Source organism: Oryzias melastigma, linkage group LG19 (genome assembly GCF_002922805.2).
Source record: "Oryzias melastigma strain HK-1 linkage group LG19, ASM292280v2, whole genome shotgun sequence".
Taxonomy (NCBI): Eukaryota; Metazoa; Chordata; class Actinopteri; order Beloniformes; family Adrianichthyidae; genus Oryzias; species Oryzias melastigma.
Genome location: NC_050530.1, coordinates 6076293 through 6099746, shown reverse-complemented (window position 1 = coordinate 6099746; position 23454 = coordinate 6076293). Strand labels below are relative to the sequence as shown.

Below are 23454 nucleotides of genomic sequence, written 5' to 3'. Positions count from 1 at the left end.
TATATCTATATATACATATACAGTATATATATATATATATATATATATATATATATATATATACACACAGTTATATTCTTACTTATGTTCTTCAGCCAATCAGAATTTTTTTTCGCTTCTGAGTAAGCTGATGCCATATCTCCATGCATGGGCATGGACAGAGGAGGGGGGTAGTTGACAGGCGCTCCTCCTCCGCGCTCTGAAAGGGGCTCCGCTGAGCGGAGACGCAGCTCAGTACCGCAGCACTTCATTCAAAGGCAAAAATGTCATACAAGCGTCTTGGAATGTTGGACTTTTTGTCACAAACCGGAAGAGTTACAGGACTGAAAAAGCATCTGCAAATACGTGAAACCCTGAAAAAAAGGAAAACGTAATGCGGAGGAACATTTTATATATATATATATATATATATATATATATATATATATATATATATATATATATATAAAATTAGGCTCAAACTTTTTTGTATTTCTTTATTCAAATTGGTGGGAATTGGGAGCAGACAAAAAAGTGCGGTTTAGGAAAAACTTATTGTGTAGAAAATATGCTGGGCAGCTATAAGCTCCCTGTTTCGCTCCATTCTAAAATATATCCATTCGCAGACAAATAGATCCATGTACGTTTTTCTCATTTGAGTGGGAATCTGGCTCAAAACTGTAGGTAGTAGTAATGTCAGGTTAGGGGGCTGTAAGCTAGTGGGAGAGCATGTCACAGAGAGCTCTCAGCAACGGGTAGAGGAAGTGGGCGGAGTTACTCTGTGGTAAGGATCCCGCCCACAACTTCGAAGTGAATTTCTAATAAACTACAGAAACCTTGTCCTAGAAAAACACACTTTTTTTTTTCTTTTTTCAAAAATTTTGCCTAAAAACACCATAATTGTAATTTAAAGACCACTGGCTTTTAAAATGGATCAAAAGATGATTGTTGTGAGTACTGAAGTCGTTTTGTTTCATTTGAGCCCAACACGCTGCCCTTCTTTGGATCTGCAGGACTACCCATCTCTGGCTTTGATCACGGAGAAGATGTCGGAGAACAACATCAACCTCATCTTCGCCGTCACAAATTCGGTGGTGACTCTGTACCAGGTCAGTTAACCCTGAGCTCATTCATCCTGTCTTAACATTAATATAAAAGTTAAACAAATAATAACCAGAAATTTACCATTTCTGTTTGTTCACAAGATTTGCAAACGTAGACCACAATCTATTTGAACAATTTGTCCAAGTTTTCGTCATCTGAACACAATGGATTCATAAATAGTAAAATGTTCATACATCTTAGGTTAGTATTTTGGGAAGCAGGTGGTGTCGTATTTGGTGTATAAATAAATAATAAAACAAGCTATGAATGAAATTCAGACAGAAGAAAATTATCTTATTATATCTACTTCTTTATCAACACAAGACTGGACCCAATGCTTTTATTTTCAGGTTGTAATTTGGGAATAAAATCGCCAGAGGTTAAATATAATCGGCCTTTGTAGCCTTTTTATTGTACAATGCCAGAAATGGTCCTAGTAAGGCATCAAAAACATGACCACACACAAACTGAAGCTGACTGTGCCACGCAAGCTGCCGACAATGACTGGGCAACAGGCTGCTTTACTGGAATCTGGCTTTTATTTTTGTCCTTGCTTTGCCTTTTCCTGCCATCCACAGAAAATGTCTGATTTACTCACTACTTCCTAACCCAGGGGTGGACAAACTTTTTGATTTGTGGGCCACAAAGGGTTCTAAATTTTGACAGGCGGGCCGGACCAGGAGCAGATGTGTAGCGTGTTTTGGTAATCCGCCTCACATTAGAAAAAAAAAAACAAAGACGTGCTAATTTTGATTTAAAAAAAATAATTAATTTAAAACTCAATGTTTTCATTTCAAAACTGTGACTTTTTTATTCTCATTTATTCTCACTGTTAGAATCATTAGGAAAATGCCTGTCCAACTCAGAAATTACATATAAACTTCAGAAAAAAAACAAATTAAAAAACAGGATAAACATTTATTGAACACACTGAAACTAAATTTTCAAAAACGTAAAAACTTTTTAACATTACTACGAATAAAAACAAACAACAATAAATCAACTTAAACCTTGAATAACTTTCAATATTTGACGCCATGTAAAAATATATTTTGTCAAAATTATACAAGTTAGAAACAAGCGCAAGATAACATAGGGCCAAAATGATGCAGAGGGGCGGATATTATTCCCTGGTGGGCCGGATCCGGCCCCTGGGCCCTAATTCGGGGACCCCTGGTTTAAGGGCAGCAGATTGGCTCTAAGAAACTGTATATTACTGGACTTTCAAGTGACCTGGATTTGACCTGTTCAAACGCTTTGTATATTCCCCAACAAGAATGCACACTGAGAATTCTGGGAAATAGTGTCCAGGCCACTGGAAACTGAAAACCACTTAATGCACTATAGAAGGTGTTTCCCTTTATGTCAGGATGTCCAAATCTGCAATTAAAAAATCCAATTCGATGGAAATTTCCCAGAAGCCTTTGCAAAAAATTAGAGTGCATCAATGTTCATTAAATTGGCGAATTTTGACCACATCTGAGCAATTTTTCATTAGTTCAAATTTGATTTTTTTAACAAATAATGCAAGTTTTCTTTATCAGAACACACAGGATTCATAAATAGTCTTCATAAAATGTTTGTACTTTTTAGGTTTTTACTATATGTGTTAAAGAGAAAAATGAAAATAGTGACCATAGTGTCCAAATTGTTCTAAAATCCAAGGCACTAGATATTCCGAGCGAGTGTTCTTGGATATATAATAGGACTTGAAAAGTGTGTATTTTGCACCAATTTTGTCTTGTCATTTCTTTTCATTTTGATTTTCAGATGACATTTACAGATATATATTTTACATTGGTAACAGTTGGCTCAGCTGAATGACAGCAGTTTCCACTTTTTTGTCTTCTCTCTGTAGAACTACAGTGAGCTGATTCCTGGCACCACAGTTGGAACTCTGTCCAATGACTCTGGAAATGTTATTCAGCTCATACTGAAGGCTTACGCCGTGAGTTCCTTAGACACACAAAAGTACACATCATTGTCTAGACTGCGCTAAGGGATGTTTGTTTATGGACACACACCCACAACCTGAGTCACACACGTCCAGCCACAGTTTTGGTGGAAAGTCCACAGTAGCTCACAGGTGAACTTCCCCATGTAGTTATTTTCAAGTATTTATGTTTTATATAAATATCTCAGGCTGCACGGTGGTGTAGTGGTTAGCGCTCTCGCCTCACAGCAGGTTTAAATCCCAGCTGGAAACAAGGCGTACACAGCCTTCACAGTAGGTGGGATAGGCTCCAGCAACCCCAAAAGGGTTTCAGCAGGTTCAGAAAATGAATGGATAAACTAAATCCTGACTCTGGTGTTTGCTAAAACTGCTTAATAGTTCTCAAAAAACTTATATGAAATACTTGTCTTTGTTTTGAACAAGTTTATATCCTTTTCCTCTCATATCAGAAAATTCGTTCCAAAGTGGAGCTGGAGGTTCAAGGCGTCCCCGAGGAGCTCTCCCTGTCCTTCAATGCCACTTGCTTGAACGGAGAAGTCATTCCGGGCCTCAAATCCTGCTCTGGCCTCAAAATAGGAGACACGGTTAGTTCAGCACCACCATTTTCTCATCTCTCTTTGCGGTTCAGGATGAAATGGGAAAAGTCAAGATGAGATAAGACCAAAAATAAGACCAAAATTAGAAATTTGCGTTAACGAGCAATTCATAAAGTGGTCAGTGAGTTTAACATCCTTGCACTTGAACACTACGCCCTTGAGTAAAATTTAGGGTTGTTGTCATGGCAACCCAAAACATGGATACCAGATCCTGAAAGGTGAAGCCAGAATTTGACTTTTTAGATAATTTTTTTTGTTAATTTGTCTTTAATTTACTCTTAGTTTTAATTAAGTGAAAAAAATCCACTTTTTATACATGGATAACATAAAAAATGACATAAATGCATTATTATGTGTAATAACATTTTTGTTTAGCATTTTTTTTCAAAAAGTTTCAAGTACATTTTTTTGTTCAATGTCGGACATTTCCACCTTTCTGTAACACTACTTTATTTTTAAAGTGTATTTTTCCATTTCCTGGTGGGAATGGAACATCACTGTGTCTAAAATAATACTTCCTGTCTGATTTCTGCTCATGTATTTTGCTCTAAGAGTACTTTTTGATACTTCTTGAAACTTTTTCTCTAAGTTCTGCCTCTCTTAGTCACTAGTTTTAGCTGTTTTCAGTCCAGGTGACATTTTCTGGCCTCCACACTCAGCTCCCCTTTGCTTTTTTCCATATATGGGCATCTCTCCAGATGTAGCAGCTGCCTACTTTTGGACATTTACCACATATGGACTGAAAGCGAGTTGAACATTTACTTTGCCTTTAATGCATTTGGAAATCTTCCCAGTGTTTCTTCAGTACTATTGCTTCTTAAAAACATTGTGACAAAGCGTAAAAAAGCTAAGAGATGAACCCAATGACAATATTTGGATTTGCTCTTTATATAATTTTCTTTTTTAACCCTCTCCTCCAGGTTTCTTTTAGTGTCGAGGCACGTGCTCACGGCTGCCCCAAACAAAAGAAGAAAACTTTTATCATCAAGCCCGTGGGCTTCAAGGACTCCCTCTCAGTCACCGTCACCTTTGAGTGCGACTGCAAGTGTCAGAGCAAAGCGCAGCCAGACAGCCCCAAATGCACCAACGGCAACGGGACCTTTGAATGCGGCATCTGCCTGTGCCACCCGGGCCGCTTGGGGCCTCACTGTGAGTGTGCGGAAGGGGACTACAACCCCACCGACCAGGACCGCTGCAGCGGGCCGGATGGAGCGGGAGGACTCCGGTCGTCTATCTGCAGTGGCCGTGGGGACTGTGTGTGTGGCCAGTGTGTGTGCCACAGCAGTGACTTTGGGAAGGTCTGGGGAAAGCTGTGCGAGTGCGACGACTTCAACTGTCTCCGCTATAAAGGAGAACTGTGCTCAGGTAAGACTTTGTATTTTTAAAGCTAAATTCAACCATATAATATAGATTTTGACCTTATTTGTGCCTAAAATCTATAGAACTTTCTGTATGATTATAAAGTTAGCTTAAACTTCTATGTTTAAAATCGTGTGGAATTCAGAATTTCACACATTCAGAAGCGTGTGAATCTCATCACTTTCCTTCAAAGCAACTTATAGCACTAATTCGAACTAAAAGTCCCACTTTAATCATATTTAATCTATTTTAAAAGTGTTCACAGTCGTCTTTTAATCATGAATATGTTGGTTTTTTCCCCTAAAATCAAAAAACATGTAATTTCCTGGGACATAGTTTCTGCAGAGCGGCAGTAGTTCGATAGAAATTCACCTTTGACTTGTGGGCAGGATCATGGAGCAACCCCTTCCCCTCCATATTGCAGAGAGCTCAGAGCACCGAGGTTGTGGCCCACCCAGCGTATTTTAAATACAATCTTTTTCAAACTGCATTTTTTCGTTTTCTCCTGATTCACTGCAATTTGAATAATAAAATACTCAAAAATTCAGTTTTAGGCTTAATTTACCTAATACATGTCCTCCATCATCAGAAAAAAATGACACAAGAACATGTTAAAAACACAATTTATATCAAAGTGGATCCGTAAGGACACCGATAAATGTTTGCATCTTACTTCACATTAGCCTAAAACTTCATGACAAAACTTTCAGAATAATCTATATCTACATAAATGATAATATATTACCTTTTGAACACTAAAAAACAAATTATTTATGAAGTATGAGTTACTTTTGTGGACTCTTTTCATACCAGGAAGTAAATTGACTCGATCTCTGAGGCTCCGCCTTTCGCTCCCAGAGGGTGCCACCCATTTCATGACATCATCCATAAAGAAAATTTGTTTTAAAAAAAATGAATTATATACTGTGAAGATTTTTGTGGGTATGGGAGGGGCTGCTGTTGAGAGTGAAGTTTTTAGAAGATTACTCAGAAATGCATGAATGGATCAAAATACCTCTTTGGAGTTGTTTATAGTGAGGAATGAACAGTATAAGCTCAAAAAGTTGATTTTTAAGATGCAGTCACTCTCCTCTATGACCCTCCACAGGCTCAGACAAGCTGAAAACCCGCCCATACAGTACAAACCTCTCTAAAAACTGATGCTTCCTTTTTGTATTCATAGTTGCACTTCTCAGATGTTCATCTTTTGTCTTTACATCATGCTGGTCGTTTATGACGGAAACACTAAAGATAGGAGTGAGTTAGTTTAGTTCTGACTTATAATCTTTTTGGCTTAAGGTACAGGTGTCAAAGTCAAGGCCCAGGGGCCGGATCCGGCACGCAGGGTAATACTATCCGGCCCTCCAAATGATTTTATTTTATTGTTATTAATGGCCCGTTGCTATTTTGCGCTTATTTTTAACAAAATATTTTTTAATGGAGAGTAAAATATTGAAAGTTTTTTAAGGTTTATGTTGATTTATTCTGGAATAATATTCTTGCCTTTTTATTATTCATATTTATGTTAAAAAATTATGGTTTTAAAGTTTTAAAAATCGGCACTTTGCTAGCTTTTTGGACTTTTGGAATTTACTAAGATTTTTTAGGCTATTTTGGAGTTTAGCTAATATTTCAGCTACATGCTAGCTTTTTGGCTTATCTAGTCTTTTCTTTTTAAATTTTTTTAGGCTGTTTTGGAGTTAGCCTAATATTTACACGCTAGCTGAAGTGAAAATGAAATATTAATTAAATACCAAATTAGCCTAAACAACAAAAAAAAAGTAGTTAGCTAAAACAGCTAGCATGCAGCTGAAATATAAGCTAAACTCAAAATAGCGTAAATAAGCCTAAATTAGCCAAAATAGCTAGCATGTAGTTGAAATATTAGCTAGTCTCCATAATAGCCTAAAAAACAAAAAAGGCTAAATTAGCCAAAACAGCTAGCATGTAGCAGAAATACTAGCTAAACCAAAATAGCCTAAAAAACCTTAATAACTGCCAAAATATTACAAAAAGCTATCGTAATACCATTATAAATCTCAACGTCACTGCACTTTGACTCCATATAATATAAAGTAACGACTATTAAATTAGTCGTCTATTATTTTAATAGTCAATTAGTCGACTAATCGTGGCAGCACTAATCAGCATTAGCATCTTGAGCAGCCAAATTCAGCTTACAGCATTCACACTAGCATTATCGTTCATAATTATGTTAAAAAGTTGTAGTTTTAAAGTTTATAATTTTAGTTTTAGAGGGTTCAATACATGTTTATCCTGTTTGGCCCTCAACCTAACGTGTGTTTTGGATTTTGGCCCTCTGTGAGATTGAGTTGGACACCCCTGGCTTAAGCTAAGGCTAGTAGCACAATATGGTTGTAGACTAGCAGGGGGTTTAGTTAAAAAGAAGCTGTCAAGGTGACCACTCTGTAGATGAGTTTATAAAGTGTGCAGCCTCCTCTGCAGATTAAAAATGCAACCATATCATCTGAAGCAGTCAACCTGTGCAGACTGGTCTTCCTGTAAGAAGTACACATGAGGGACCAAAAAGAGAATCGTCCAGCACCTGTGCAAACTGCCATCTGAAACGTGTATCCTGACTGTTTTAACGGTGAAAACCAGAAAAATTTAGAATCCAAAAGGTGGCTCATATGTCTGCAGTTTCTCTGCTAATCACTTCTTCTGATCAAAAAAATCATAATTTTCCTTCTAAGCTTTTGCTCTCTTTATTTTTAAGATTTTTGACTGTTGTGATTATGTGGAACCTTCGTGTTGACTCAGCCTCCAAGGTCTAAACATTCACCATTCCCTTCATCTGGAAGGAATTACCCGCAGCACCAACTCCATGTTCATGTGCTCCATTCACAATAAAAACACAAGGAGTTTGTGCACCCTGTGTGACTGGAGTTCAGGTTGTATGTTTGCATCTGCCAGCCCAAGCTTTGCACAGAAAGATTCAATTACAGGAAACCTTTTATTCTGTGTTGCAGGTGTGATTTTTTTATTTACACTCAAAGTCTCTTTTTGTTGGATATTACACCCTGAAACCGCAGCTTTTTCTCTGTTTTCTGAGGTTACACAGGTATCCTGAAAATCTGCACAGAACTGAAATAAATGTTTACATTTCAAATCTGTTCATTCTTTACAAAGAATGATCTGCAGGTAAACAATTTTAACGAAAAAGGTCTTTCTCATTTTGAGTTTAAGGAGAGAACAAATCTAAAAATATTGTGGCAAGGACGACAAAAAGCTAAAAACTTTATTTAAAAGAAATAGTCGAGGGAATGTCCTGCATATAAAACATAAATGTTACTAGATTAGTGACTTGATTAGGTTTTTAAAAGAAGAAAAATGCGCCGGGCAGAAGCTCAACACCATCCAGAAAACAGTCCTCCTCCTCATAAACTTGCTAAGTTGAAGAACAGCTAAATATCAACAGTTTATTATTATCATCAAGAGATTCTGGGAACATTTCTGAGTGCCAAGGACAAGGCCAAACACTGGACTCCTAAATACTTTCAGCTTTCACTCGGGACTGCATTAAAACAGACGTGATTGAGTCATAGATTTAAGTCATAAGAACATTTGCTCCATTATCTGTAAAGAAGATAAAACTGGAAACATGGTAATTTAAGCATGATTGCGTGCTTCAGTTTGTGTCAAAGCTCAATAAAGTTGATAAAAATACAAACTAAAACTTTTGAAAATATATAAAAACAAAGTTATATATTGTAAACCTTGTTTTCTGGACTAAAAAAGTAGCAAACAAGAAAAATCAATGGTAGGATGCAAATGCGGCTTTCTCTCATGAGAAGGTGCTCAGTGCTATATACATTGGGAGTTATTTTAAAAATATTAATCAACCTTATGTCCTATTCTTAAAAAAAACATAGCAAAAGAGTCTGGATGTTTCATTTGGCTGCATTCAGTATAAATCTCTTATTAAATAAAATTAATCAAAATATATAGACTTTAAAAGTGTCAACAACATTACTTTTTAGCAAGAATTACTTAAATTTAGAAAATAGTGGGTGCATGTATGACACTTACCACAAGAATAAGTAATTTTTTTGCCTGCAAAGACATGCGCACTTAGAAAGAAATACTTACAGTGGTAACTGTGTAAAAAATATATAAATTCCATAAAATGTACCTCATATTTTTTATGAAGCATAACAAGTATCACTATCAGCTAGTGCTGCCACAAACGATTATTTTATTAGTCGACTAATCACTGATTATTTTTTCCGATTAGTCGGCTAATCGGGTCATGTGTAAACTGGATGTAAAGCACTAATCTTAACCATCATTAGCTTTAAACTAACCAAAAACTAGATGTATAGCATTACCTGTGATATGCTAGTGTGAATGATGCAAGCTGAATTTGGTCCCTGAAGATGCTTGTGATGCTAGATGAAGATGGTGAAATTGACAGCTGAAAACGCTGAAGTTAATAGTTGAAATCACTGAAGCTAATCGCTGAAAACGCTGAAACTGACAGCCAGGTAAAATATTAGTTAAATGCCAAATTAGCCTAAACTATTGAATAAAAGCCTAAGTTGGCCAAAACAGCTAGCATGCAGCTGAAATATTATCTAAACTCATAATAGCTAAAAAACGAAAGAAGCCTAATTAGCCAAAATAGAAAGCATGTAGCAGAAATATTAGCTAAACTCCAAAACAACCTAAAAAACTGAAAAATACTAAATTAGCCAAAATAGCCAGCATGTAGCTCAAATATTAGCTAAACTCCAAAATAGCCTAAAAAAAACAAAAGAAGCCTAATTAGCCAAAATAGCTAGCGTGTAGCTGAAATACTATCTAAACTCCATAATAGCCTAAAAAACGAAAGAAGCCTAATTAGCAAAAATACCAGCATGCAGCAGAAATATTAGCTAAACTCCAAAACAACCTAAAAACTGAAAAAATACTAAATTAGTCAAAATTGCTAGCATGTAGCTGAAATATTAGCTAAACTTCAAAATAGCCTAAAAAACGAAAGAAGCCTAATTAGCCAAAATAGCTAGCATGTAGCTGAAATATTAGCTACACTCTAAAACAGCCTAAAAAAACTAAAAATATACAAAATTAGCCAAAATAGCTAGCATGTAGCTGAAATATTAACTAGACTCCAAAACAGCCTAAAAAAAGGAAAAAAACATCTTACGAAGCGATCAGTCGTCCTAATCCCTTTGCTGAAAATAGCCCCAAAGCATGATGCTTCCACCACCATGCTTTACAGTAGGTATGATGTTCTTTGGATACAACTCAGCATTCGTTCTCCTCCAAACAGTAGAGTTCTTACCAAAAAGTTCTATTTTGGTTTCACCTAATCATTGGGCATTCTCCCAATCCTCTTCTGGATCATCTAGATGCTCTCTAGCAAACTTTAGACGGCCTGCACATGTACTGGCTTTAGCATGAGGACACGTCTGGAACTGTAGGGTTTGTAGTGAGTTACTGATGGTAGCTTTTGTTAGTTTGGTCCCAGCGATCTGCAGGTCATTCACTAGATCCCCCCATGTGGTTCTGGGATTTTTGTGATCATTTTGACCCCACGGGGTGAGACCTTGATAGATGAAGGGAGATTATTAGTGGTCTTGTATGTCTTCCATTTCCTAATTGTTAATTTCTTCACATTTAGCTGCTTACCTTCCAGCCTGGTGCAGGTCAACAATTTTGTTTCTGGTGTCCTAAGATAGCTCTTTGGTCATAGTGGAGTTTTGGCTGTTTGGGGTTGTGGACAGGTGTATTTTATATAGATAACGAGTTCAAACAGGTGTTATTAATACAGGTAACGAGTGGAGGACGGAGGATCCTCTTACAGAAGAAATTTTGCTTGTTTGTAGGTGAGCAAATACTTATTCTCCAGCCAAATTTGCAAATAAATTTGATTTTTCTGGAATTTTTTTTGCGTATTTTGTCCCTCATAGTTGAAGTATACCTATACAGAAAATTACAGGTCTCTCTCATCTTTTTAAGTGGGAGAACTTGCACTATTGGTGGCTGAATAAATGCTTTTTTGCTCCACTGTAAGCTGATTCTGTTTTTGTTCAAACTCCACTGGACTGAACATCTTAGGCTTTCCTATTAATGTCTTTTCCCTATTTAATTTGTGGGTGTGGGGGTGTTTAAAGCAGTTCATGTAGGTGTAGCCTTGCCTTCTCCCTTGCTTTCATTTTACGAGCTGGATAAACGAATCAATTCCAGATTCCAGCCACTCTCACACGAGTGCAGAGTCGTTCATCTTATTTAAAGACGATCAAACGTTTTCTAAATGTTTGACATTTTAGAATAGGAGACGAAGGAAAGAGGCAACACTTGTGTCCTAACTTCCATCATGCAATCCCATTTATCACTCTGCCCCTCCTCTGCTCTCACAGTGAATTGTTTTTTCTTTGCACTCCCCAAAGTCCATAAAGAATCACGAAATGCCTTTCTGCTTACTCATTGGCTGGTATGGTGTAATCAGACTAAAAATAAATCCATGTTTGGTCAGAAAGGAGCTCAGGAGGAGAGCGCCGGAGCATGTTTGTGCAAACTTTGGTCTGCTGTTGTCCTGGGACACCTCAGTCAACGCGGAGACCATTATTCTTTAAGCCGCAGAATCGTCTGATTAAAAGCTCTGAATCCTGCGGTGGGATGATAATGGGAGTTTGCTCACAGATTGTATTTCATCCAGTCAGACTGTCCCGATAGGAGCTTCCTGCTCATTGTTTTCTGTGGCGACGAACCGCGATGTTTCTGCGCCGTCACTCACACCAGCATGGGTTTGTGGAGGAACAACAAAGTCCTTAAATGTGCTGACACGCTTAGCCGAAAATAGTGTGAGTGCAGCCGACACCACAGTGACAAACCAAAATAGCTTTCAAGGGTTTTACTGCTTCTTGAGCATCACTTGTTCAAAGTTCATGTTTACAAAACCTCAGTTTTTTTATCAGAAAAAGAACAATTGTGTTCTTGTGGTATTTTTTCTGATGATGGAGGACATGTATTTGGAAAATTTAGCTTAAAATTGCATTTCTGAGTCTTTATTCATTCAGATTATTGTGAATCAGGAGAAAAAGAAAAAATGCAGTTTGAAAAAGATTGTTTTTGTTGCACCGGTAATGTTAGGTTAGGGTTGTGAGGAGCTGTAAGCTAGTGGGAGGGGTGTGTGAACAGATGGATTATGGGCCAACAAGTTCTAATGAGCCACTACCGCTCTGCAGAAATTATGTCCTAGAAAACGACATAGGATTAAAAACAAAAAATTTAAATACTTTTGATCAGAATGAGATTTTGACACTTAGGATCTCCTGAAATGTTTGTTTTAATTAAATATACCACCAAAAAAAAAAGAAATTTTGTGTTTAAATTACTTTTTCTTTATCAAAAATTCTTACTCTGTTCCATTTTTTGGGGTCACATCTGTGAGATGTGCCAGATTTGCAGAAAGATTTTTGCTAATTTAAAAATAAATGTTCTGCTTTTGACTCCAATTTGATGTTTAGTGAAGTGAATGATTGAAGTTTGAAGAAACAAAGCGAGAATACCATAAAAGGTGGTGTTGGTGAGTCTGTTGTCTGGGCAGAAGATCATCAGTCTTGGTGTCTGAATGAGTTCAATCCTATCACTCTCACATCCCCTGTTTGGAACATTTTAAAAAATGAGATATAAAGTTTGCATTTCAAGCCCATAAAGATGTATATGATGCAAAACTTTTAATATTTGACATTTATAAATATTTAACATTTTTATTTGCAGATTTTTCCTAAAGCTTTTCAGAAATGCGATCATCACTTTTTTTACCTGATCAAATTTGAGCAAATTTTCTTAAATGGAGTTCTATCAGACGTCATGGTCTCAAACACAGGTTTTCTACAAGTTGTATTTTATTTCCCCTCCTACTTTAAAATGAATTTAAAGCAAACCATGTTTTGAAATGTCATTTTTAAATCTTGAATTGTAAATTGCAAAAAGCATTTTCATTCAAATTATGACATCAAAAGCCCATGACAATTTAAAATTCAATCGATTTTTTTTTATTCAATATTTTGTAAATTTTGATATTGAGTTGTAAATTGCAAAATGTATTTTCGTATTAAAAGCCTAATTTGAATATTGAATTGTCAATTGAAAAATGCATTTTGATTTTAATTATGACATCAAAAGCCAATGACAATTTGCAATGTAATTAACTTTGTTTTTATTCAGTATTTTCTTTTTTAAAATTGTGATTTTGAATTTTAAATGTTCATATTTGATTGTAAATTACAAAATGAATTATCATTTTGTAAGCCTGAAATGAATATTTAATTAATTGCAACTTGAAAAGTGCATTTTCAAATTGCATGATGAATTTTCAAACTGAATTGTCAATTGAATAACGCATAATACTTTGAATTATGACTCAAAAAAACTTCCGTACCCTCCTCCTTATTATCTACACCGACTTCTGCAGATCACAGAAAGGTGACAGCTACTCAGTTAAGTTCTCGGGACTTCAGGACTTTTTTTAAATGAGCTTTTAGAGTTAAATGTGGAGAAAACAAAATGATTCCTAATTGACTTATAAAGAACTAAAGTGAAACCTCAAGTGAGCTCCAGTCACGAGCAGAAGATGTTTTGTTAGTCCTTTATCAAGAATCTTTTTTCCTTTGTTTGCTGGTTCAAGCGCCTCTCTGTTTAGCACAAAAAAAATCTCAAAAACATTGATAAAGTTTATTCAAAAATCACTGGCATCCAACTGAAGAATTTGAAATCCTTGGGGAAGAGGCAGATAATTCATTAAAAATAAATATAAATAAATATTTGACATAACCACATCCTGTCCTCCAGTTTTTCAATCCCGAAGTTGTTGCTTTATTATAGCATCAAATAAAACAAATACCAAATACCAAATACCATAAACTTTTAAACCGGAGTGGCTACAGTTGACGTGAGCTGGGTTGATAAAATCGATTGATCAATCTAAGCTTAATAGATTATTAATCGAACCATAAAAGTAGAGATCAATCTAACGCATAAAGGTAAAATCTGCTAGCTTGATGCTAACGCTTAATAGAATTTCCCATAGGACGGCTAATGCTAACGCTTGGTCGACTTAAATATACGTTGCTGGTTAAATAAACATCTTTATAAATTAAGAATTAATTTTCCAAACTCTTTTAAGGAACTTTTTTAAAGTAACCTTTTGCGGTCTAAAACATTGTTTTTTGCTCATTTTATTCTTCTTCTGGAATAAGGTGTAATGCTGTAATGTGATCGCCACCTAGTGGTTAAACTGAAATGTCCTCCAGGAGAAGCAAAACAATTGTTGGAGCTTCTCTGTTTGAGAATCCATGAAACTCTGTATGGTATTAAAGAATCATTCAAATTTCACTAATACATTTTGTTAACTGTATCAGATTAAAATTAAAACTTAAAAATATTTATAGATTTTTAATGAGTTTTCGAAGAAATGTGTCTAAATGCGTAAACTCAAAAATTAATTGAATTTGTTGCTGCTGTCATTTTTTCTTCTTTTAATCTATTTTCCATGCAGGACATTTTAATTTGGGGACTAGTTAAGTTCTGGTAAAGTTTTATTTTTTTCTAATATTTGTGTGTAATGACACTTTTCATGCTCTCTTTGCATTTCAGGCCATGGAGTTTGTAACTGTGGCTTCTGTCAGTGTGACCCAGACTGGCAGGGAGACAACTGCAACTGCTCCAGACGCACCGACACCTGCATGTCCAGCCTGGGCCTGCTGTGCAGTGGGAGGGGCCAGTGTGTCTGCGGGGTCTGCGAGTGCACACAGCCAGGGGCTTACGGGGCCACCTGCGACAAGTGCCCCACCTGTCCGGACGCCTGCACCATGAAGAAGTGAGCAGATGTTCAGAAGCTGTTGGCCTCCAGAGGTTTGTCCTCAAACTGACGTTTCCTCGTCCTGACAGGGAATGCGTGGAGTGCAAGCACTTCAAGAGGGGGAAGCTGTTTGACGACAATACCTGCAGTCGGATCTGCAAGGACGAGATCGTACTTGTGGATGAAATCGGTGAGACATTTTTAAGATCATTTTCAGGCTCTACATATAAAACGCCTTTGAGTCCTTCGTGAAAGTTAACTGGGTGGAACTTCGACCAATCAGAGACTCATATTTGGCTTCTTTTTTAATTCATGGGAGTGTTAACCATTAAAAAATTGATCATAGAGAAGAAATTTATAATTGTAGTTTCCTGAAATTATGACACCAAATCTTTAATTTATCAAATCAAACTTTATTTGTATAGCACCTTTCCAAAAAATCTATTTCATTCAAAGTGGTTACATAAAACATAATCAAATTTCAAAAACAAAGAGCAGGAATACTCCAGGAAGACTCTTCATTATCAGGAGACAGAGCAATGTTGAAAACAAACGCCATGCCTCCTGATGATGTCCCCAAGTGGTAGCATCTATAAATTGAAAAGTAGTGGGCCTAAAATTGAACCTTGGGGGACCCCACAGTTGATTTCAAAGACCTTTGAAGAGCATGTGTTCATACTTATATAAAATCTACAATCTGTGAGATAGGAATAAAACCACTTCAGAACAGTACCAGAGATGCCCAAACCTCTCAGCCTACAAAGTAAATTGTATATTGTGATCTACAGTAGATCTAGTAGTACCCGGACTGAATAGAGCAGTGAAAGAAAAAGCCTGGAATAAGATCTGTGAGTTTGCATCGCTTCCACATTTCACACCAAGCCTCGTAAACTGTAGGTGGCGTACATGCGCTAGTAAGCAGAAGAAAATAAAAAGTAGAAGAAGCCCCTCCCTGCTTCTCCAGTGTGAATATCATGGGCTTATAGCATTCAAGAGCCTTGTTTTGTGCGTTCTTGAACACGAGTCAAACGCCAGATGTGTCCATTTCTTAAGTTGTTCAAGTATTTGTGCTCTGAAACGTAAAATTTTAGTATAATTTTTGTCCAGTGATTTTAAAAAAAGTGAAAACCCCCTTTTTAGTCATATATTGATCTATTTTAAAAGCGTTCAAAGTGGAATTTTTAGCATGATTATTACATTTTTAGCCAAAATTTAAAAAAACTGTGTTGTTTTCTAGGACATAGTTTCTGCAGGGCGGCAAGAGGTTATTAGAAATTCACTTTTGAGTTGTGGGCGGAACTGTTGAAGCCCCGCCCACTTCCCTTTTCCTGTTTCTGAGAGCTTGGAGAGTATTTTTTTCTATATCACAAATACAATTCTTTTCACTTTCTTACTTCTGATTCTAAACAGTTTGAATAAAGAGACAATCAGAAATGCAAATTGAAGCACGATAGATAGATAGATAGATAGATAGATAGATAGATAGATAGATAGATAGATAGATAGATAGATAGATAGATAGATAGATAGATAGATTTAAATGCTAAACTAGCTAGCTTAGCATGTAGCTAGCTAGCTAGTTTAGCATATAGCTAGCTAGCTAGCTAGCTGGTCTGTTACAATAGCTCTCCACCAAGAACAGATAAAAGACATGACAGTAAACAATGTGCGAAACAATAAACAAAATAATTAAAGTAAAAAATAAAGTATTTTTGTGGTATTTGTTCTCCAATAGCCACAAAAAAATGTCAAAAACACCAAAAACAAAAATGTTGTCAGTCTTTAAGCATGAAAATGCTCTTTTAAGCCAAATAAGCTGCACTTTGTTAGAGGAAAGAGGAAGTAACTAAAATACAAAAATATTTTTCTGTACATTTTCCACTCAGTTCTTCATGACACAAACGCTGTGAACTGCACCTACAAAGACGAGGATGACTGTGTGGAGCGTTTCCAGTACTTTGAGGACGCAAGCGGAAAATCCATCCTGTTTGTGGTCAAAGAGCCGGGTAAGATGCATGTTGAACATTTATCGTTTAATAAGTCTGATTGATGATTTTCTTGGTCTGTGGAACACAGAAAACTCTCTTTTTATTTCATTTCTTACTTTTTTTACATGCCTCAAATTATTATTTTTTGCTTGTTTGACTATTTAAAGTTAAATAAATATAACAGTTTAAAATTATTAGCAATGCATTCATTTTTTAAATTCCATTTATAGGAATAAACACAAAGAAATGTCCAAAAATTGAAATAAAAACTCTTTAAATTAGCCCGATTGTGTAAAACTTCAATTGTTTGCTGCAAAAATCTGCACAATAACGGTTTAATAGCTAACAAAAAAGTGTCCTAAAGGTTTTAGACATTTTATTAAACCCTATCAGACGTGTTTTTCTTCACCTCGCCACATCCACTCCGCCTGCTCCTCACGTGTTTGCTAAGTGGCCAAACAGAGCGAGCGTGGCGTAAAGCTGTCTTTTATCACACCAACTCCTGCAGAGAAAGTCTGTCCTTTGGACTTTTCCTTTAATGAATGCGTGTGTTTAATTTACGCCACAACTGCGAGGAAGCCCACAATTTACCTTGAACGCAGGCGCTCCCCGCGGCGTCCAAAAGGGCTGTAAACAGCTCCTCCGTGGAACCGCTGACTCTGCGTTTTTTTCATCTGGAAGCCGAGAGAAGAAGGAAAAATAATCTGAATGAAAGAAATTGTGCTTAAAAAAATAAAGTGAATCATTGAAAATTTGGTAAATAAACAGAATTTTGTGGGCTGTTTGGGGTTTTGAAAGATCAAAAGGTTCAACCGGAAACAATGCAGAGAAGGAATGAAGGAGGGAGGAAGAGGAAGAGGAGGAGAGCTTTGATGTGGCTGTAAAAGTTTACCTTGGCTGCTCTTGTGCTCCAACCATGTTCACAAATGGAAGCAAACCACAGAATATCATAGAATACATCCAGTGTGGTAAGAAAACCCTCGCACAGATCATTGGTTTATGCTTAAACATTTGTATTATTAGTTTTAAGGTTTAAAAGTAAAACAATTAAAGAGCCAGTCTGATGGACTCCAACAAAATGACAGTTTGGAAAACATCCCTCAGGATGTGATTAAGTCTGAAGCAGAGGGTCAAACTGACCAAAGATTATCTGTCTCGCTTCCTCTTTAAAGTCCTGAAACTTTCATAAAATTGTTTCAAAGGGTCAAAGACGTAGAATGGTTACCTGGTGGCTACGCTTATATATTTTTAGATAAAGTACGAAATATTTTAGGAGGAAAAACTCTACATTTAACTCTACATAGTGTTTTTTTATGGAGAGAAAATAGACTCACTCGGATTTGTGTGTGTGTGTGTGTGTGTGTAATTCTTGATTTGTGCGTAACTTTGGATTTGTGTGTAACTTTGGATTTGTGCGTAACCTTGGATTTGTGTGTAACTTTGGATTTGTGCGTAACCTTGGATTTGTGCATGGTAATTTTTGATTTGTCTGTAATTTTTTATTTGTACGTGTTTGATTCTTGATTTGGGCGTAATTTGGGATTTCTGTGTAAGTTTGGATTTGTGCATGTGTAATTCTTGATTTGTGCGTAACCTTGGATTTGTGCGTGTGTAATTCTTGATTTTTGTACAGCTTTGGACATGTGTAATTTTTTTATTTTTTGTGTGATTTTTGATTTGTACATGTTTAATTTTTGATTTGTGCGTAATTTTGGATTTGTGCGTGTTTAATTCTTGATCTGTGCGTAATTTTTGATTTGTAGCCGTTTAATTCTTGATTTGTGCGTAACCTTGGATTTGTGCATGTGTAATTTTTGATTTGTACGTGTTTGATTCTTGATTTGGGCGTAATTTGGGATTTCAGTGTAAGTTTGGATTTGTGCGTAACCTTGGATTTGTGCGTGTGTAATTCTTGATTTTTGTACAGCTTTGGACATGTGTAATTTTTTTATTTTTTGTGTAATTTTTGATTTGTACGTGTTTAATTCTTGATTTGTGCGCAATGTTGGATTTGTGCGTGTTTAATTCTTGATGTGCGCGTAATTTTTGATTTGTAGCCGTTTAATTCTTGATTTGTGCGTAACCTTGGGTGTGTGTGTGTAATTCTTAATTTGTGTACAAATTTGGACTTCTGCATGTGTAATTTTGGAGTTATGTGTAATTTTTGATTTGTATGTGTTCAATTCTTGATTTGTGTGTAATTTTAGATTTGTGTGTAATTTTTGATTTGTGGCTGTTTAATTCTTGATTTTTGTGTAATGCTGGATTTGTGCGTGTATAATTCTTGACTTGTAACCCAAACAAAACATTTTGTGCATATGTTACGCACACACAAAACCGGTTTTACGCACAAATCTTCTGAATTACCGATCTCTTTCATGAGCAGATTGGCGATGTCCTCCTTGACACCCTGAGAGCGGACAGAGTTGACCATCCTTAAGTCCAGCTCCGCTCGGTGGGTTTGAAGAAGGACCTCCTGCTGTATAAGGGGAGGGGCTTCCGTCAATGAGTCGATCAGCTCTACGTAAGCAGGCAGTCGAAGAGTCTCACGAGGTCACAATGAGAATAGATAAACTTTAGTATTGAGTGTTTGAAAAACACATATTTAGACTTTTTTATATTAATTATTGAGGCATATATGTTTAAGAAAGTGTGAAAATGTCAAGTTTTCACCAGATATTAGGTTCAAAGAGGCTAATAAAAAAACTCTGATGACCCAGCATTCTAGCAGCATTTGAACGCACCACTTACACATGAATCTTGGTGAAAAGAGTCAAATCTGTCCGTAAATGCGGTTTTATGTGTGCATAACAAGCGATTTGTGCATACTTTTAAAAGATATACGTGATTATTTAGTTTCAAGCAGTTGTGCATGAGTAAATTATATTTTGTTTTTTTTTAATTTTTTTTAATTGTTGTATTTATGCACAAAATCTATTGTAAAAGTTACAAATCAAGAATTACGCACACATAAAATGGGGTGAGTCTATTTTCTCTCCATACTTTTTAGATCAAGAGTAGAAATGGGGTACACAGAGGTAAACACTGAGAACTGTTTGTTTTCCAAACCACAATGAGGAAAAACAAAAAGCATTCATAGTTTGTAGGATGTCATTGTTTTTTCCATCTTTATTTATGTTTTTATCTGTTATTTTACTGATCTGAAATTGTTAAAAAGCAAATATTTTACACACATGGCAGCTTTTTTTTTTATGTTTAATTTCCCTTTCATCTCATGGTATATCTGTCCAGATTGTCCAAAAGGACCAGACATTTTAGTGGTGCTGCTGTCGGTGGCTGGAGCCATCCTGTTCCTCGGTCTGGCTGCTCTGCTCATCTGGAAGCTGCTGGTTACCATCCACGACCGGCGGGAGTTTGCCAAATTTGAGGAGGAGCGAGCCCGAGCCAAATGGGACACTGTGAGTGGATGCATTTACTGTGAAGCCTGGGCAAAAATACAAAAACTAATCTTTAGACGAAAGTAGTAGAAAGCAGTAAAACTATCTTAAATTTTTATTACTTATAAAGAAATCTTATAATGAGATAAAATCTAAAAACAAGCAATCAAAATGGTAAAAATTAGCTTAAAAAGCTAAATGTTTGGTAGAATTAATTTAAATGGAATGTTTTTACTGCCTAACAAGGTTTTTTTTGTTTTTAGTTCCAAGCAACTAATTTGTATTTTTTGAGTTTTTATACACCTAATTGCATATCTTTTTGATTACAATAATAAAAAAATTAGACTCATTTTAGAACAAAACGTGAACAAAATGAGAATGTTAGCACAAGTGGCCCATCTTAATAAATCCTCTAAAACTAGCAATTAAGGTAAGTTTTTGTTTAAAAAATAATTAAAGTTATTAAACTCTATAATTGAATCAGTGCTTTTTGAGTTTTTTGAGTCTTAAATCAAGTTTTTTTAATTGTGTGAAATATGGACAAAAAGATTTTGACTCATTAATAATAATTTTATTTATTTTTAGATTCAAGCTTAGGGGTGGCCAAACTACGGGATCTAAAACTGGGATAAAATATATTTATGATCCTTTATATTTTCTCTGTAATTCTATATATTCCTATAGATGGCGCACTATAAAAAGATTCCCATTTGTTTGAGTGCAGAAATTCGTGTTGTGTAGATGATTTGATATTTTTCTTCCATTCACGTGTGTTTTTAAAGTCATAAAGAGATTTTTCTGATCATTTCAATAGCACACGAATGCAACATTTGAGGGAAATCCACCAGTTTGTGGAATTGGCTCTAAAATGAGAAAAAAAAGTCACAGTTTTCTAAATAAAAATGGCAAAATGTTCTGTTTTAAAATAAAATTAAAGCATGTTTCATCCATTTTCCATATTATTTCTTAGTTTTCTCACTCTTTTTTCTAGTTCTTGACAAAAAAATCTTGAGGAAAGAGCAAAAAAAGTTCAAAGGAGCTAAAAAAATCTTGTATTTAAATAAATTAAGTTTTAAATCGTTTTGCTGAAAAAGGAAGTTTGACGTGTAAATTCTGTTCACACATGGACACAGCTACACACTTAGAGACCACACACAGAGTACCGTTCTCCGAGGATTGTTTTTATTATTTTGGGAGCATGCTGTTAATCCCAGCAGAACAAAAGGCTGTCTGCGGAAGGGCTGGGCTTCAATTATCCTCCACTTATCAGCCATTACTGCTAACAGGCCTCTCTGTGGCCTCAACCTCTAAGTAAATCCCCTTCAGTTTCATATTTTTCTATAAAACGTCTTTACATAAATGTCTTTTGCTTCTAGGGGCACAACCCGCTTTACAAAGGAGCAACTTCAACCTTCACGAACATCACGTACAGAGGAAAAGACTGATGCTGCTGAGCAGGGAGGACAAACCCACAGACTTCCATCATCCTTTGGGAGAAAGCAACCAATCATGTGCAGGCTTCTACTGTCACACAAGAAATGATAACTGTTTGTAAATATGTAAAAATGACACATTTTATCAGGAATTAGACGTTCACCCTTATGGATTCCAATGATTTTGTGATTTAATAAGATCTGTGTTGTTGCTGAAACCACAATAAAATGTGTTCCTTTTGAGGACGAATGACATTTTGTGTATTGTTTTTTTGGTTTTCTGTATTTGATTTTTACTATGTGGAGTTTATCCAAACCTAAATGTTTTATTTTTCCTTGTCTACTTCAATCTTGTTAAATTTTCCTCCCAGCAATTTTTAATTTTGGTTCTATTTAGGACTTTCCATCACTGCCTAAATTCCCTCTCCATTTTTTTCTTCTTTCCTTTTACCTCAGAAATTGCTGTAGGACAAAATTGCCTCTTTGAGACATGTCTTTTACAGGGATTTAATTAAATTTAATGGGTTCTGCTGTTTATTTCAACCCAATATATATATATTTTTAAGATCCTAAAAAAATAATTACATTAAGAGGCAGATTTAAGCCCCATTGACTTCCTGTTTGTAAAATTACACCACGTAAACTCTGTCTTTTTTTCCAGTTAAGTCACATCCTGCTAATACGCAGTCTGGAAACTGTCAGATACAATTAAAAAAAAGTTTTTTCAAAACTATAAAAAACCAAATGTAATATGACTAAAAGATTTGACCAAAGTTTTAAATGCTAAAAATGGTATTACAAAATAAAAACACTTTAAAACGCCAATATAATATGAAGTATTAAACACCTCTTCAATTTTTCAACCACACTGACATCTAGCGGACAAAAGGTGAACTACAGTAAATAAAATAAAGACTGATTTAATTTTTTGCTTTGTTTATAAGAAAAAAAATAGAAAAAATAATATAAACGCAAAATAATTGAAAAAAAAAAAAAAAAAGATTTTAAAATCTCTCATATGTTATATGCTTTCTCTTTGCTACTGAGAACTATAAGTTATGGACCAGCCTGGAGTAAAAGTTTATAAAGCATACCTCTTTTAATGCTGTTGTAATAGTTTTTTAAAAAATGTTTATTTTTGTTTTGAGAAAAAAAAGATTTGATTATTATCTGGAAGTAAGTTGAATATGATTCTTGCAGTTGTAGGTTTGATAAAATCTTAAAAATTAAAATTAATTTGTTTAAAAATGCTGTGTTGGAACTCTAAATCTGACCAATTTTATTTATTTTGCAAGCATTTATGGGCTGTAAAGTTACTTTTACCTCAGACTTCAGCACAATACAGGTATAAGATAGTAGTCCTGTGTGAATCATGTTTTGGCGATTCATATCTTATCCATACTTCATGCATTTTCTGCCATTTAGATATCATGGATATGATTGATCTTCTGCAATGTATGTATTTTTTCTCCAATTCAACAAAATTGCTGCAACTTTTAGCGTGGAAATACACGGGGAAGGCTTTTCTGCAACTCCAAATTTTCTGCAATCCTAACTTCTACCTACCTTATGCTATTAAAAAAAAGTATATATTTTTGAAAATCTTTATAAAAAAAAGTAAAAAGTGACCCGTAATGCAGAGGTCACTTTCCTTATTGTCTGACGTCAAAGTTAAAAAGGGTTTGTATGTTTTGCTTATAAGGCTCTCCTGCAGGTTTATACTTGTAGCTCCAAAAACTTCTGCAAACTTTATGCAAATTATTCATCTTTTTTTCCTTTCAATAAACTTCAGCTTCCATCCATCCATCTTCCTC

General features: G+C 35.5%; 1 protein-coding gene across 1 annotated transcript in view; it reads left to right on the top strand.

Annotated features, from left to right (window-relative positions):
* The window catches only part of LOC112154448 (integrin beta-3), a 27152-nt gene extending 4529 nt beyond the window's left edge, over positions 1–22623 (top strand). The window contains exons 7-15 of the mRNA XM_024285391.2: positions 993–1088; positions 2942–3031; positions 3487–3621; positions 4554–4998; positions 14617–14839; positions 14911–15011; positions 16708–16827; positions 20062–20228; positions 21584–22623. Coding sequence (XP_024141159.1) covers positions 993–1088; positions 2942–3031; positions 3487–3621; positions 4554–4998; positions 14617–14839; positions 14911–15011; positions 16708–16827; positions 20062–20228; positions 21584–21652 — 1446 coding nt within the window. The 3' untranslated portion in view covers positions 21653–22623. The remainder of the gene's footprint in view (positions 1–992; positions 1089–2941; positions 3032–3486; positions 3622–4553; positions 4999–14616; positions 14840–14910; positions 15012–16707; positions 16828–20061; positions 20229–21583) is intronic.
* Positions 22624–23454: the final 831 nt, after the last annotated feature.